The 13,612-nt window shown below is 41.6% G+C and overlaps 1 protein-coding gene across 1 annotated transcript in view; it reads right to left on the minus strand.

Moving 5' to 3' along the window:
- Nucleotides 1-654: 654 nt before the first annotated feature.
- The window catches only part of WDR27 (WD repeat domain 27), a 218,575-nt gene continuing 205,617 nt past the window's right edge, over nt 655-13,612 (minus strand). Inside the window, 1 exon segment of the mRNA XM_055310420.1 lies at nt 655-2,655. Within this exon segment, the coding sequence (XP_055166395.1) occupies nt 2,602-2,655 (54 nt within the window). The 3' untranslated portion in view covers nt 655-2,601.

Below are 13,612 nucleotides of genomic sequence, written 5' to 3' on the forward strand. Positions count from 1 at the left end.
CATCGGAGGCCAGGACTCGCCCGGAGGTCAGCGCCCCTTACCCCGGGGCACACTGACAGGGCCATCCCAGGAAGCAGTGCTGAGCCTCAGTCTTCCTACCTGTGGGATGAAGGACACTCCCTCTGATCATTGCTGTAGGATCAGGAAGAGGGACGGGCTGACCTACCCTCTCAATAGGATACTTTTGAGATTGCTGGTGGTCGTCTACAGTGTCTTCTCATAGCCCCAGGGCAGGCCACCTCTGGACCCCACCTTACCCTGCCCTGGCCCGTCCCCCAGACAGGTGTCCTCTGCAGCACCGTGCCCCACCTTGGCGACCTCTGACCTGGTGAAGCCTTGCCCCCGAGGCCAGGCAGCCCTTTCCTCCCACCCACCCTGGTGAGGGCTAGCTCCTCTGCAGTCTGTCAACTTTGTGTGTGAAAAGAATGCCTTCAAATGGGTTTTCCAAGACACAATTCCAGCACTACCTCCCTATGATGTAGCTTTTGTCAAGTATTTGGAAAATAAAACTAATAGTAACTTCTGAACTCATTGCATTGTCATAAAAACTGGGTAATGAAGTGAAATCACATTAAAATGAGAAGTGCTATATAATACATTATTTTTATTAATGTTCTCTGATGAAGGTAGAAGAACCACCCATGTTGACATCACCGTGCACTTGCTTATTGCTTGGTAATCACTATATAACACACATAAAACATTAACACGATGCCCCACACCTTCAGCAAGTCAGACTAGCATGGCCCCAGTGCCCGCACCACAGTCGAGTGGCCCCCTGGCTCTGCCCCCCACACTCCCACTCCTCCTGCCTCTCACCTCAGCAACAGCTTTTCCAATTTACTTTGTCCTGCATTGTCCCTGACAAAGCTTTCTAATGTCTGGGGTTTTATTTTTTTTTTAACACATTAGTTTTTCTTTAAAATATTTGGCTATTATTATTGACATTCAATCATTTAAAATCTTTTTCTCAAAGTCACATTTGAAGCAACTGGAATCAAGACTTACTTTAGAGAAAATCTCTATTAAAAAAATGAAGGCGATATGTAAGAAGACGTAACACCACAAACATCACACGTGGAACTGGCATGTGAAAGACAAAATGCTGGTGCACCTGCTGGCACCAAAGCTTCCCCAGAACATTAAAAATAGAACTATCACATTATCCAGCAATTTCACTTCTGGGTGTTTTCCCAAAAGTCCAGAAGGCATGGTCTTGAACAGATCCTTGCACACTGACATTCACAGCAGCAACAGTCACAACGGCCGAAGGTGAAAGCAACCCAAGTGGCCATGGACGGATGGACAATGAACAGCATGTCTATCACCCGGCGAGGATCCCGGCACCTGCTATGACACGGATAGACCTTGGGGACATTATGCTCAGTGACATGAGCCAGTCACAAAAGGACGACTCCACAGGGGAATCCAGGCACAGAGAGGAGGAGGGTGCGGCCGAGTGGGGAAGCGGACCCGGTGCTTAGTGGGGGTGGCTTCCGTTTTGCAAGATGAGGAGGTTCTAGTGATGGATGCTGGTGGCGGCTGCACAGCAGGGTGGACACAGCTAACACCACTGAACTGTGTCCTTAGAAGTGGTTCAGATGGTGCTCTTCATGTTATGTGTAGTTTGCCAGAATTAAGAATAATATGAAAAAAAATTTCAAATGCTGTAACTGGAATTAAGAACACTAAATAACATTCTATGGGTTTACTTGTCCATTTAACGCTCCATTTACCTATTTTTAACTGGTTTCAAAAGAATTTAATTTTAACAAAGGGAGATAGTAGAATTGCTATACATAGATTAAATAACTCCAAATGTTAGAAAAATAAAAATGAGTTTTTCCCAAAATGTTGTCTCGCTAAAACTTTGCAAGGAAAGCATGTATATTTCTGATTAGTCTATGCGTGGACATTCCCATGTGGAGCCGGAGGCCCACCTGTTATTTCTCAGAAGGGGAGTGAGAGCACATCTGTGGGCAGGAGAGGGGCAAGGTCGGTCCAGGGTCGGTCCAGCCAGCCCTACGAGGCTCTGTCCTGTGGCATCGTGTGCTGTTGGTCATTGGCCATCTGGACCTGTTCTAGAAGCATCCTGACTCTCCTGGGACCCCAGAAAGACAAGACTTGGCTCTGGGCCCTAGGAGGGCGGATACCTGCTGTCCATCTCCAGAACAGCCATTCGTGGCTGGGGAGTTTGTGTGCGATCCTGGGGATCCTCAGACTCTGCCTCCACTGAGAGGAAAGGCCCAGTAGCCAAACCTTGTGCAGAGCCCCCTGTTCACCGAGCAGAACCGGGGCAGGTCGTCAGGAGGCCTGGGGCAGTGCTGCCCACTGCTGAGCACCCACCCTCCTAGCGTGGATTCCCCTTCCCACCTGCAAAGTCTGTTATGAAACAAACACTAGGTTACAGGCTATTGAAGAACATTCTGTTTTAACTTGCCCACATTCTGTGCAGAAGTACCGGATGCCAACTCCATTCTTGCAGTAGGGGTGACCCTTGGAGGAGCGGGGGGCACTGCCGGGCGTGAGCAGCAGTGTGAGGAGGGGAGGGACGTGAGTCCTGGTGGCGCCGGGCCCCCCGCCGTGGTCGCCGGCCAGCGGTCAGCCGTCCGCTATGAACAGCTGCAGCCTGCCGTCCAGGGCGGCTGAGGCCAGCTGCAAACAAAAACAAAATACCGTGCGGTTCAATCACTTTCCTGAGCTGGGAATCCTATGAGCTCACAGTGTTGAGTTTCCCTCACTTGCAATTTTCTAGACCACAGAACAAAATGCATTAAATGTGTATACAGCAGGCACTTTACTTATCGTTGATTGACACGAACTACATTTCACTGCTATTCTAATGCTGGCGGTGCCTGGGTTGGAATCCAGGGTCGACCGGCCCGGAAAGGAGAGGAGAGGAGAGGAGAGGAGAGGAGAGGAGAGGAGAGGAGAGGAGAGGAGAGGAGAGGAGAGGAGAGGAGAGGACAGGATGGCCACTCCCTCTGGCTTCCCACCACTGCCCTGCCCGGGGAGGGGGTGCAGTCAGACAAGGAGCCAGGCCCTCTTCCTTCCCCCTTGGTCCTCAGGGGCCAGCTGGTAAGGCCCACCTGCCCCATTACTCAGGGACATGAGGTCTGTGTTCTGGGGAGCAAATCCAGGCAGCGCCCACAGGCTCTCAGCCCAGAGGTCTCAGGTGGCCACGTGCATGAGGGCCTCACCTGCCACTCCCATAGGGACCCAATGCTGGTCCACTACTGCGATATTGTGCCTCGGGTCACCTCGGGTCTGCACCAAAATTCTGCATTTTGAAACATTACACAAATCACCCCCATGGACACCCAGCGTGGTTTCAAATCCAATCAACTCTACTCTTCTCGTCCCAAGAAGCCACCACAACCCTGACCTATCCTATGATCTACAGCCTGGATGGATCTTTGAATCTGCTCTTCATCAGATGACGTAATCGACACCCACGCCCTGGCGATGCTGCCGCTTGACCTTCGCCGCGTCCCCAACAGCCCCACGTCAGGGTCCTCACCTCTGATCAGAGCAGCACAATCTGTGCCCCCCTGGAGAACATGGGCCAGATCACTTGTCCCAAGCACTGTGTGGGCCTCTGGTATTGCAGTCAGGGTTTTTCAATCTGGGTTGCGGGTGTGTGGGGCAGGTGGCCCCCCCTCCCCTTCCACTGTAGGCTGTTCTTGCCCCGACACTGAGGTAATTCAGTGCAGTCGTGATACTTGAACAAATGCTGCTTCGACATCTTCACCACATTTGGGTGCGGCACCTCCGGTCGGGCCGTGGCGGGACATGCCGAGCCCGCCGGCCGTGGAGGGCGATGCAATAAGGAGCAGTGTGTACTTTTGTGGCCTTTGATTTTTAAAAGCCTCTGCTTTGGAAATGTTTAAAAATCTGTAATAAAATAGTCAACAGGAGAAGACTTGGCTGCTTCTGTTGTGAAAGATCTAGAAGTTCTAAGAACCCCTGGCCAGGAAGAAGAAGAGACAGCAAGGTGTGCATCCTGGGCTACGGGGGTCCCCTCCTCAAGTCACACCCTGGAGAAGCAGGTGGCCCACACCAGACGGCTGTGGGGCCCCCAGCTAGGGTCTGCTGCCCCATCCAGAGCAATGTCGGGGTCAGTTGACATCGTGTGGAGGGGCGGGGTTGAGGGGGCAGCTATACAAACCCCCTCTCTGCACCTGGCCCTGGGCTGGGCGGGCCACCGAGGAAGGCCTGGACATCTTCCAGCTTGTCATGCGTGTGCTCCAGAAACTTCCCGACACCCCTAGGCCATATGACAAAGTACCGCAGACTGGGTGGCTGATGAACTACAAGCATTGTCACTCAGTCTAGGGTGCACAGGACCAAGAGCAGCAGCCATGGCAGGAAGGGCGTGGGGTGCTCCAGGCTCTCCTTGGGGCACAAAGAGTTCCCTGAGGGCCCTACCTCATGACTAGTCACCTCCCAAAGGCGCCCCCTCCTGACACCAACACATCTGTCCATTGCAGAGCCCAGGTCAGGGTTTGGGGAGCCGTGAAGTCACACTGACTGTTAGACCTGAGTGTACGTGCTGACATCGATGCTCGCCACAAGACTGCGTCTGCCGTGCAGTCCCCATGGACTCTGCGACCCCAGGCTGGGCTCACACACTGCATTGTGCCTGCAGCTCCTTGCCGTCTACACCTCACACCCTGTCAGGAAATGTACCCCTAGATCCCCTCAGCTTTACACAAATCATTTTTTTCTTTTCTTACAGAGTGTTAGGTTCAAGATGTCCCAATAATATCTTTGGAGATGGATCATCAATCTGTCAACAGCCTCCTGGGATGACATTTTTATGTTGATTGACACAGATGGGTCTTTGCTGTCATAAATGACTGAGTCAAACATCAGAAAAGCAGAATAGGGACACCTGGGTGGCTCAGCAGCTAAGCGTCTGCCTTTGGCTCAAGGTGTGATCCCAGGATCCAGGATCGAGTCCCACATTGGGCTCCCTGCAGAGAGCCTGCTTCTCCCTCTGTCCATGTCTCTGCCACTCTCCGTGCGTCTCTCAAGAATAAATAAATACATCTTTAAAAAAAAGAAATGCTAAAATAACAACTGCACCATTTCTGAGTGTTGGCAGCACAGTGTGATGCCCTGCCTGGAACATGTCTCTATTGATAGTAATGATGATATTGAAATTAATACAGACACCCTGTTTTGGAAGAAGTCAAGCAGAGAAGCATCTAGGATTTCATTACCTGATTAAAACTTTAAGTCCCTTCCAGAGTTTCAGCATGATGATCACGATCACAGACATGAGTCAAGACTTTGTTTTCACCACATATCTGCCATAGGCTGCAAGGTGAGTCACCTCTCTCTACCTCCATTTGGGATCAATATTGGGATGACATTACCTAGTCAGGAGTCATTCAGGCTATTCTGTTCATGCCCCTAAAGCACCTACCAGAACCAGACGTGTGGGGCACCCTCAAAAACTTTAGAATTGTTGTAGGACCAAACAGATGAGGGACAGATACAGATAAAAATCTTCAATTTTCAGACCCAGTATACAATTTACATAATCCTGAGAGTAATGGACTAATGTTTACAGTTCAGATCTTATAATTCAGATCTGAGAATGTTTATTGTTTTGGAAGAAGAACTTAGTTCTTATTTCAAAGAAATGCCTAAAACAAAGTCATATTTCACATTGTAGCAAAACATCACTTATTCACAAGTCCCTAAATAATCTTCCCCTCATGGACATATGTCAAACTTATTTTAAAGTGTCTCTTTAACTGGACTGTATCAGAGACAATGATAATAAACCACACGCATCTGGGATAAAAAAAAATGAGGTTTATCTCCTCTAAATACCTCAGTCTGCAAAACACTGCTACAAATCTCATACTAATGACATCTTACAACATTAATAACCCTTTCTTAGAACCTATCTTCAAACAACATAAAAATCACTTTCAGATGGCTGAGGCATTTCTATTTCCAAACTCTAAACCATTAGGAAAAGCACCAACATCCAGGGGATAAACACAGTAGCTCTTAGTCCTGAGAGTTTCATTTGAGTTTGGCTAGGAATTCAACCTGCAAAGGTCGGATCCTCATCCATGTAGGTGGAACACAAGCTGCATGTCCCCAGCTGTTTGTCCTGGGGTGCAGGTGCCCTTTGGGGGTGAAGACAGAGAAAGGCAGAGCCCTGACCACTCTGCCTAGAGGGCCAGGAGGGAGCTGTGAGAACCCTCAGGGGATGTGACTAACTCTTTCAGGGACAAGTTAAGCAGAAAGGCATTTGGTTATATGGTTACTGTAATGTCCAAAGGAGCTGAACAACAAAAAAAGACTCTGGAGTCAGGAGAAGCAGAAGCCAGCACCCTGTCATCATCACCTGTGTCCGCCCCTGGGAACATTTTCTTTTTTCTTCTTTCTCTTAGGGAACCATGTGTTTCTAATTATCAAGTCCACGCAGCCAGAAAAGAACAAAACAAACAAAACAAACAGCAGCAAAATCTCATCTCACTTAAGCTACTAGGCTTCAGCCACTGTTTCCTGCAGGTTCTAGTCTTACCATGGGGCCCAAAAAACTTCATACGTCCAGTTATCGCTGCTCCTGTGATAACCATGTGTGTGGAAAGTTCCCAGAAAGGCAGTGAGACAGAAAGACAAAATACAAGGAACAGGGATGAGTTCTTTCCTTGAATAAAATCAGGACATCCATGACAGTGTGTGTATGCTGTCCACTGCAGCAGGGGTACTGACCTCACCACTGCTCTTGCAAAATCTAGGCTAGCGACTCCTGAAGGGACTTATGTTCTGAGGTTGGATGAGCCATGTTCATACATACAGTTGAGCTTCAGGAAAAGAGAGACAAGTCTGACAAAGGAACTGAAAGCCAGAGTGACAAGGTTATGACATCACTTTCTGCCCAAGGAAATCACAGTCAAAGCAAAGTGTGTGTATGCTAGGGGACATCCTGGGTTTCAGTCGCTATGTGAACATAGAAGGTGAGAACGTGAGGTCTCATGATAAAGGGAGTTGGGCCAAGAAAACTGACCAAAGTCTGAAGATTCACACGTTTAGATTTGAGTGAAGCATGGAGAGGAAGGCCACTTTGATGCCAGGGAGACAAGATATCTCAGCCTGAGGTGAGGAAATCACCTCCAATACCATAACCAAGGACAGCCCAGAGGGAATTTGCAGTTTTCGCTTATGCTATAGAATACAAGGAAATCCATATCAAGGAACTAACTAGAAAAAAAAAAAGGAGTCTCAGCTACTAATATTCCCAAAGCACCCATTAGAGCAAACCGAAGACCCCTGAACCACTCCTCCACAAAAGCAGGACCCTCAGGGATACGCTCTGCTGAAGGTCATCTCTGGACCTTTTCCTGTGAATTAGAGTTAGTGGACACAACATACAGCATAAATGGAGTGAGTACTGGACACCGCAGACAACTACATGGTCTTCAGATCAGTAAGTTTAAAATGGCTAGGAATATAATAAAAGGATTAGCTGCTATAATAAAGAACTGTATGATTGAAAACAATCATGGTGAAGATAGAAATAAGAGTCAGTAAACAAACTTTCAATTGATGAATTAAGAGCTGACTAGGAACAGCTGAAGAGAGAATTTATGAACTGGAAGACAGGTGTGAAGAAATCAGTCAGAATGCAGCTCAGAGTTGAAAGGATGAAAAATGTGAAGGAGACTTTAGATGACAGACGGAGTGTAAATATTCTTTTAAAAGGAGTTACAGGAGGAGAGAACAATGAGATTTGAAAACACAGAATATTTGAAGGGATAATAGCTAGAATTATCCAGAATTAAGGAAAAATCATATAGTTATTGAGGAAACACATGAGCTCTAGGATAGATAAATAATAATAACCCACAACTAAATTTACATTAAGTCTCCAGAACAGTATACACAATAATCCTTCTCAACTGGTGGCCTCATTTTGAATCTTTATCACATGAAGTGGCCTTAGGTAAATACAAGCACCCACCCTCATTCACAGAGATTTGGTTTCAGTGAGAGCTGGTGAGGCACAAGGGTGACACAGGCCCTGGGGCACCTGGGTAGCTCAGGAAGTTAAGTGCCTGACTCTTGACGTCAGCTCAGGTCATGATCTCAGGGTCATAATGTTGAGCTCCACATGCTCAGCATGGAGTTTGCTTGAGATTCTCTCTTCCTCTCCCTCTGCTCCTTCCACTTGTGTGCTCTCTCAATCTCTCTCTCTCTCTCTCTCTCTCTCCTCTCTCTCTCTCTCAAATAAATAAATAAAATAAAATAAAATAAATCTTTAAAACACAAAACAAAAACCCACAGAGGCCCTAAGTGACTGAGTTACAGCAAGAATCAAGGTCCATTTTTTTAACATATTACTCATTTTTCAGATTTAAATATTATACTGCCAGTTATTGACCATTACCTTTGCCATCATGTCCTTCATTAAAAATAAATCTTTAATTTTAATGAAAATAAATTCATCAAATTTTGTCTCATTTTTTGTACAAGTTTTTTCAAGTTTTATGAAGTCTTTCCAAAGCATAGGTCATAAACCTATTCTACCTTTTCCCCTATTTATTTATAGTTTTACCTTTCACATTTAGATATTTAAATCATTAGATGTGTGAATGTTTAAATAGAAATATAATTTCACCTTTTCTCACTATAGAGATCCAATTTTCCCTAAACATTTTACCAAGTAATCCATATGTTCCCCAGGGTTTTATGGTGCCTTATTACTATATATTGAGTTCCCAAATATACATGGATCTATCTCTGAATTCTCAATTATATTCTTTTGGCTTTATTTTAGTTCTTGAATCAATGCTGCATTGTTTTTATTTCTGTAGTTTATGTGTCTTAATATCTTAATATTAATTAATATCTTAATGTCTTAATATCTTAATATCTCTGATAGAGAAAATATAAAGTTGACTTAGCCTTTTATGTATCTTTTTTCTATAATAAATATTTTTTGGAATAAGTTTATTGAATCTTGCTGTAATTTTGATTAAGATTGCAATAGATTTATAAATTGGTGAAGTATTGGCATTCTTATATTGTCATAAATTATGAAAGGATATATAGTGATCCAAAGGGGCACCTGCACCCCAATGTCCGTAACAGCAATGTCCACAATAGCCAAACTGTGGAAGGAGCTGGGATATCCTTTGACAAATGAATGTATAAAGATGTGTTATATATAGATATAGATATAGATCATATATTTATTATATATATTATATTAATTATATATATTCATTATATATATGAATATTAGCCATCAGAAAGAGTAAATACCATTTATATCAATGTGAATAGAACTGGAGGGTATAATGCTGAGTGAAATAAGTCAATTGGGGAAAGACAATTATTATATGGTTTCACTCATACGGAGAATTAAAGAAAAGCATAGAGGATCATAGGGGAAGGGAGGGGAAACTGAATGGGAAGAAATCAAAGAGGGAGACAAATCATGAAAGACTGTTAACTCTAGGGAACAAAATGAGGGTTGTTCAATGGGTAACTGGGTTATGGGTATTCAGGAGGGCAGGGTGTGTTATATACAACTGAATTCTTGAACACTACATTCTAAACTAATGATGTACCATATGTTGGCTAATTGAGTTTAAATTTTTTAAAAAAATTTAAAAAGAAAGGGTATGTAATACCATTCAGATCTTCTATGCACTTTATTAGAGCTTTAAAGTTTTCTCCATAATTATTCCTTCTTCTTAGTTAAGCTCTTAGCTGCTTTTAAATGTTATTTGTTATAATAAAGGAAATCTTATTTTTATTTTAATTTCAGTTAGTTATTACTAGTATGTTGATTGTTGTAACTAGATATTACATGCAGCAACCTTACTGAAACCTTGTTGAATTATGTTACTTCTAAAAACTTAATGATTCTATTAGTTTTTCCAGTTAAATGAATCAAATCATCTGCAAATAATGAGTTTTGTCTCTCCTCTTTCAAGCCATTTTACTCCCATTTGTTTCTCTGTGTTTTATTGATCATAATCTCCAATATTACATTAAAAGGAGGTGAGAGTAGCTATCCTGTCACATGCCTAATCTTAAAGAGAATACATGTAAAATCTATTAAGTATAATATTTTTCTATAAATATTGATATATACCTTTATCAGATCGAGAATCTCTTTTCTATTCCTACTTTGATATAGTGTCCCTCTTCATTTCTTACTACAGTCTTTGAGATAAACTTTAATTTATCTGATATAAGGATGGCTACCCCTGCTTTCTTTTGAGGGGCACTATATCATACTGAAAGGATCTATCCAACAAGAAAACCTAACAATCATGAATATTTATGCCCCTAATGTGGGAGCTGCCAAGTATATCAATCAATTAATAACCAAAGTTAAGACATACTTAGATAATAATACACTTATACTTGGTGACTTGAATGAAGCACTTTCTACAATCGACAGGTGTTCTAAGCACAACATCTCCAAAGAAACAAGAGCTTTAAATGATACACTGGACCAGATGGATTTCACAGATATTTACAGAACTTTACATCCAAACACAACTGAAAACACTTTCTTCTCAAGTGCACATGGAACTTTCTCCAGAATAGACCACATATTAGGTCACAAGTCAGGTCTTAACCAATACCAAAATATTGGGATCGTCCCCTGCATATTTTCAGACCATAATGCTTTGAAATTAGAACTAAATCACAAGAAGAAGTTTGGAAGGATTTCAAACACGTGGAAGTTAAGGACCATCCTGCTGAAAGATGAAAGGGTCAACCAGGAAATTAGGGAAGAATTAAAAAGATTCATGGAAACTAATGAGAATGAAGATACAACCGTCCAGAATCTTTGGGATACAGCAAAAGCAGTCCTGAGGGGGAAATACATTGCAATACAAGCGTCCATCCAAAAACTGGAAAGAACTCAAATGCAAAAGCTAACCTTGCACCTAAAGGAGCTGGAGAAAAAACAGCAAATAGATCCTACACCCAGCAGAAGAAGAGAGTTAATAAATATTCGAGCAGAACTCAATGAAATAGAGACCAAAAGAACTGTGGAACATATTAACAAAACCAGGAGTTGGTTCTTTGAAAGAATTAATAAGATAGATAAACCATTAGCCAGCCTTATTAAAAAGAAGAGAGAAAAGACTCAAATTAATAAAATCATGAATGATAAAGGAGCAATCACCACCAATACCAAGGAAGTATTCCTACTTTGTTAGATTTCCTTTTAATCCTAAACATTAATGGATTTAAATGCTTTTTCTGCATCTACTGAGATAACACAAAATATTTTCTCTTTATCAAAGTAGTGAATTAAGTCATTAGATTTTCCAATGTTGAACCAATCTTGCATTTAGAAATCAAATCCTACTTAATCAAAAAGCTTTTTTAAAAGATTTTATTTATTTAAGAGTGAGAGAGTGTGTATGTGTGTGCACACAAGAGGGAGAGGGAGAAGCAGACTCCCCGCTGAGCAGGGAGCCTGATATGAGACTCAATCATAGCACTCTGGGATTATGACCTGAGCTGAAGGCAGACTTTTAACTGACTGAACCACCCAGGTGCCCTTAAAGTGCATTTTTAAGTGCACAGCTGAATTCATTTGGCCGTGTTCTATTTAGAATTCACATAGGTTTGTCCATAACTGAAATAGGCATATAGTCACATTTTGCATTTATTTAGCTGGTGTTAGCTGGTGTTAGAATAAAAAAAAATACCTCACTCTCATTGTGAAACAAGGAAAATTCTTTTTTTTAAAGATTTTATTTATTTATTCATGAGAGAGAGAGAGAGAGAGGCAGAGACACAGGCAGAGGGAGAAGCAGGCTCCATGCAGGGAGCCTGACATGGGACTCGATCCTGGGTCCTGGGCTGAAGGCGGCGTTAAACCCTGAGCCACCCAGGCTGCCCAAAACAAGGGGAATTCTTATACATTCAGTGCTAGTGGAAAATAAAAAGGCCATTTTGGCAGTTCCTTATAAAATAAGACATACATTTCATATACCACCCAGAAATCCCATATGTAAGTTATTTATCCAAAAAAACTAAAAACATGCATTGGCACAAAGAGGTGTCCATGAATGATTCTGTAGCTTTACTCATAATACACAAAAGCTGGAAACAAGCAAAACTTCCACAAATTGGTGAATGTATGAACAAATGTGAAACCATATGATGAAACAAACTATTGATACATGCAACAATACAAAAAGTCTCATAACCATTATCCTACATGAAAGAATAAAAACACTAAATATCTAGTGTGTTATTCAAAATTTATGACTTCCTGAAAAGACATAAGGAACAGAAATCAAATCAGTGGCTGGAATGGGAAGAAAAAGTTTACTACAAAGGTACTCACAAGACCCCGGTGAGGGGATATTTCCCATCCTGGTTCGGGAGAGACTTGATAACTGATGGGAGACACCTCCCTCTTGACTGTGGTGAAGGTTGTATGGCTGTATCCATCCATTAATTATTGTTTAATTTTATACCACATAGAATGGACTTTATGTAAACTATCAGTAAACCATAATTTAAAAAATATAATAAATGCTACCATATGTTAGACTAAATGAAGTAGATAATGGGAATTATCCAAGATTATTTAAATTATATAAAAATACCAATTGGCTATAAAAAATATATAAACCTTTTTGTTCTAAGCCATGTAGTCTGCAAATAACAATGTACCTCAAGTAAGTGAGACTTGCTGCTTCTTTTTTTTTTTTTCCTTCAGGATGTCCATATATTGTATTCACTTTGCTTTTTAAAAAATGACTAGAACAGTCCTCCAGTAGATTTTTTTTCAATTTTTAAATCTTTAATTTTATTGGCCATTTTCAGTTTTCATTTTTGAATCGTCTGTTAACATAGCTGACCAGCTTTTTTTCCCTATTAATCTAAATAGTACTATTATTAATAACATTAATCATTTTTCATATCTGTCCAAATTAGCTCTTACTTTATAATTTGTCTTCATAAATTTGTTTATAATATTTTTGACATTAACATGCCTAAATTTTAAACTCTTGTCAATGATAATGCTATATGGTATACTATGCATAATCATAAATATTATATCAAAGTTAAAGTGCTTCTCCTATCAGTTTCCAATTCTTTCTCCCTGATAATAATTATTCATTTTGACTAAAAACTGTTACTGTTATAAATCCTTTTGGGGAATAAAATAAATAAGAACAATAAAAACAAAACGAAAGCACAGCAATGTAACTACATACATTATTCAAGAAAACATCCACAATTTTCAAATATATTTAATTTACATTTAATTTAAATTTACTATTTTACTACATATTTTCTATTCTTTTCCCAGATTTATGTTTTTATTATTTTTATTTTTTAATTTAAGTTCAATTAATTAACATATAGTATATTATTAGTTTCAGAAGTAGAGTTCAGTGATTCATCAGTCTTATATAACACCCAGTGCTCATCACATCAAGTGCCCTCTCAATGCCCATCCCCCAGTTAGTCCATGCCCTCACCTCCATCCCTTCCAGTGACCCTCAGTTTGTTCCCTATGATTAAGAGTCTCTTATGGTTTGTCTCTGTCTCTGATTTCATCTTGTTCTATTTTTTCCTCTCTTCTCCT

The sequence above is a fragment of the Nyctereutes procyonoides genome, unplaced genomic scaffold, assembly GCF_905146905.1.
Source record: "Nyctereutes procyonoides isolate TBG_1078 unplaced genomic scaffold, NYPRO_anot_genome, whole genome shotgun sequence".
NCBI lineage: Eukaryota > Metazoa > Chordata > Mammalia > Carnivora > Canidae > Nyctereutes > Nyctereutes procyonoides.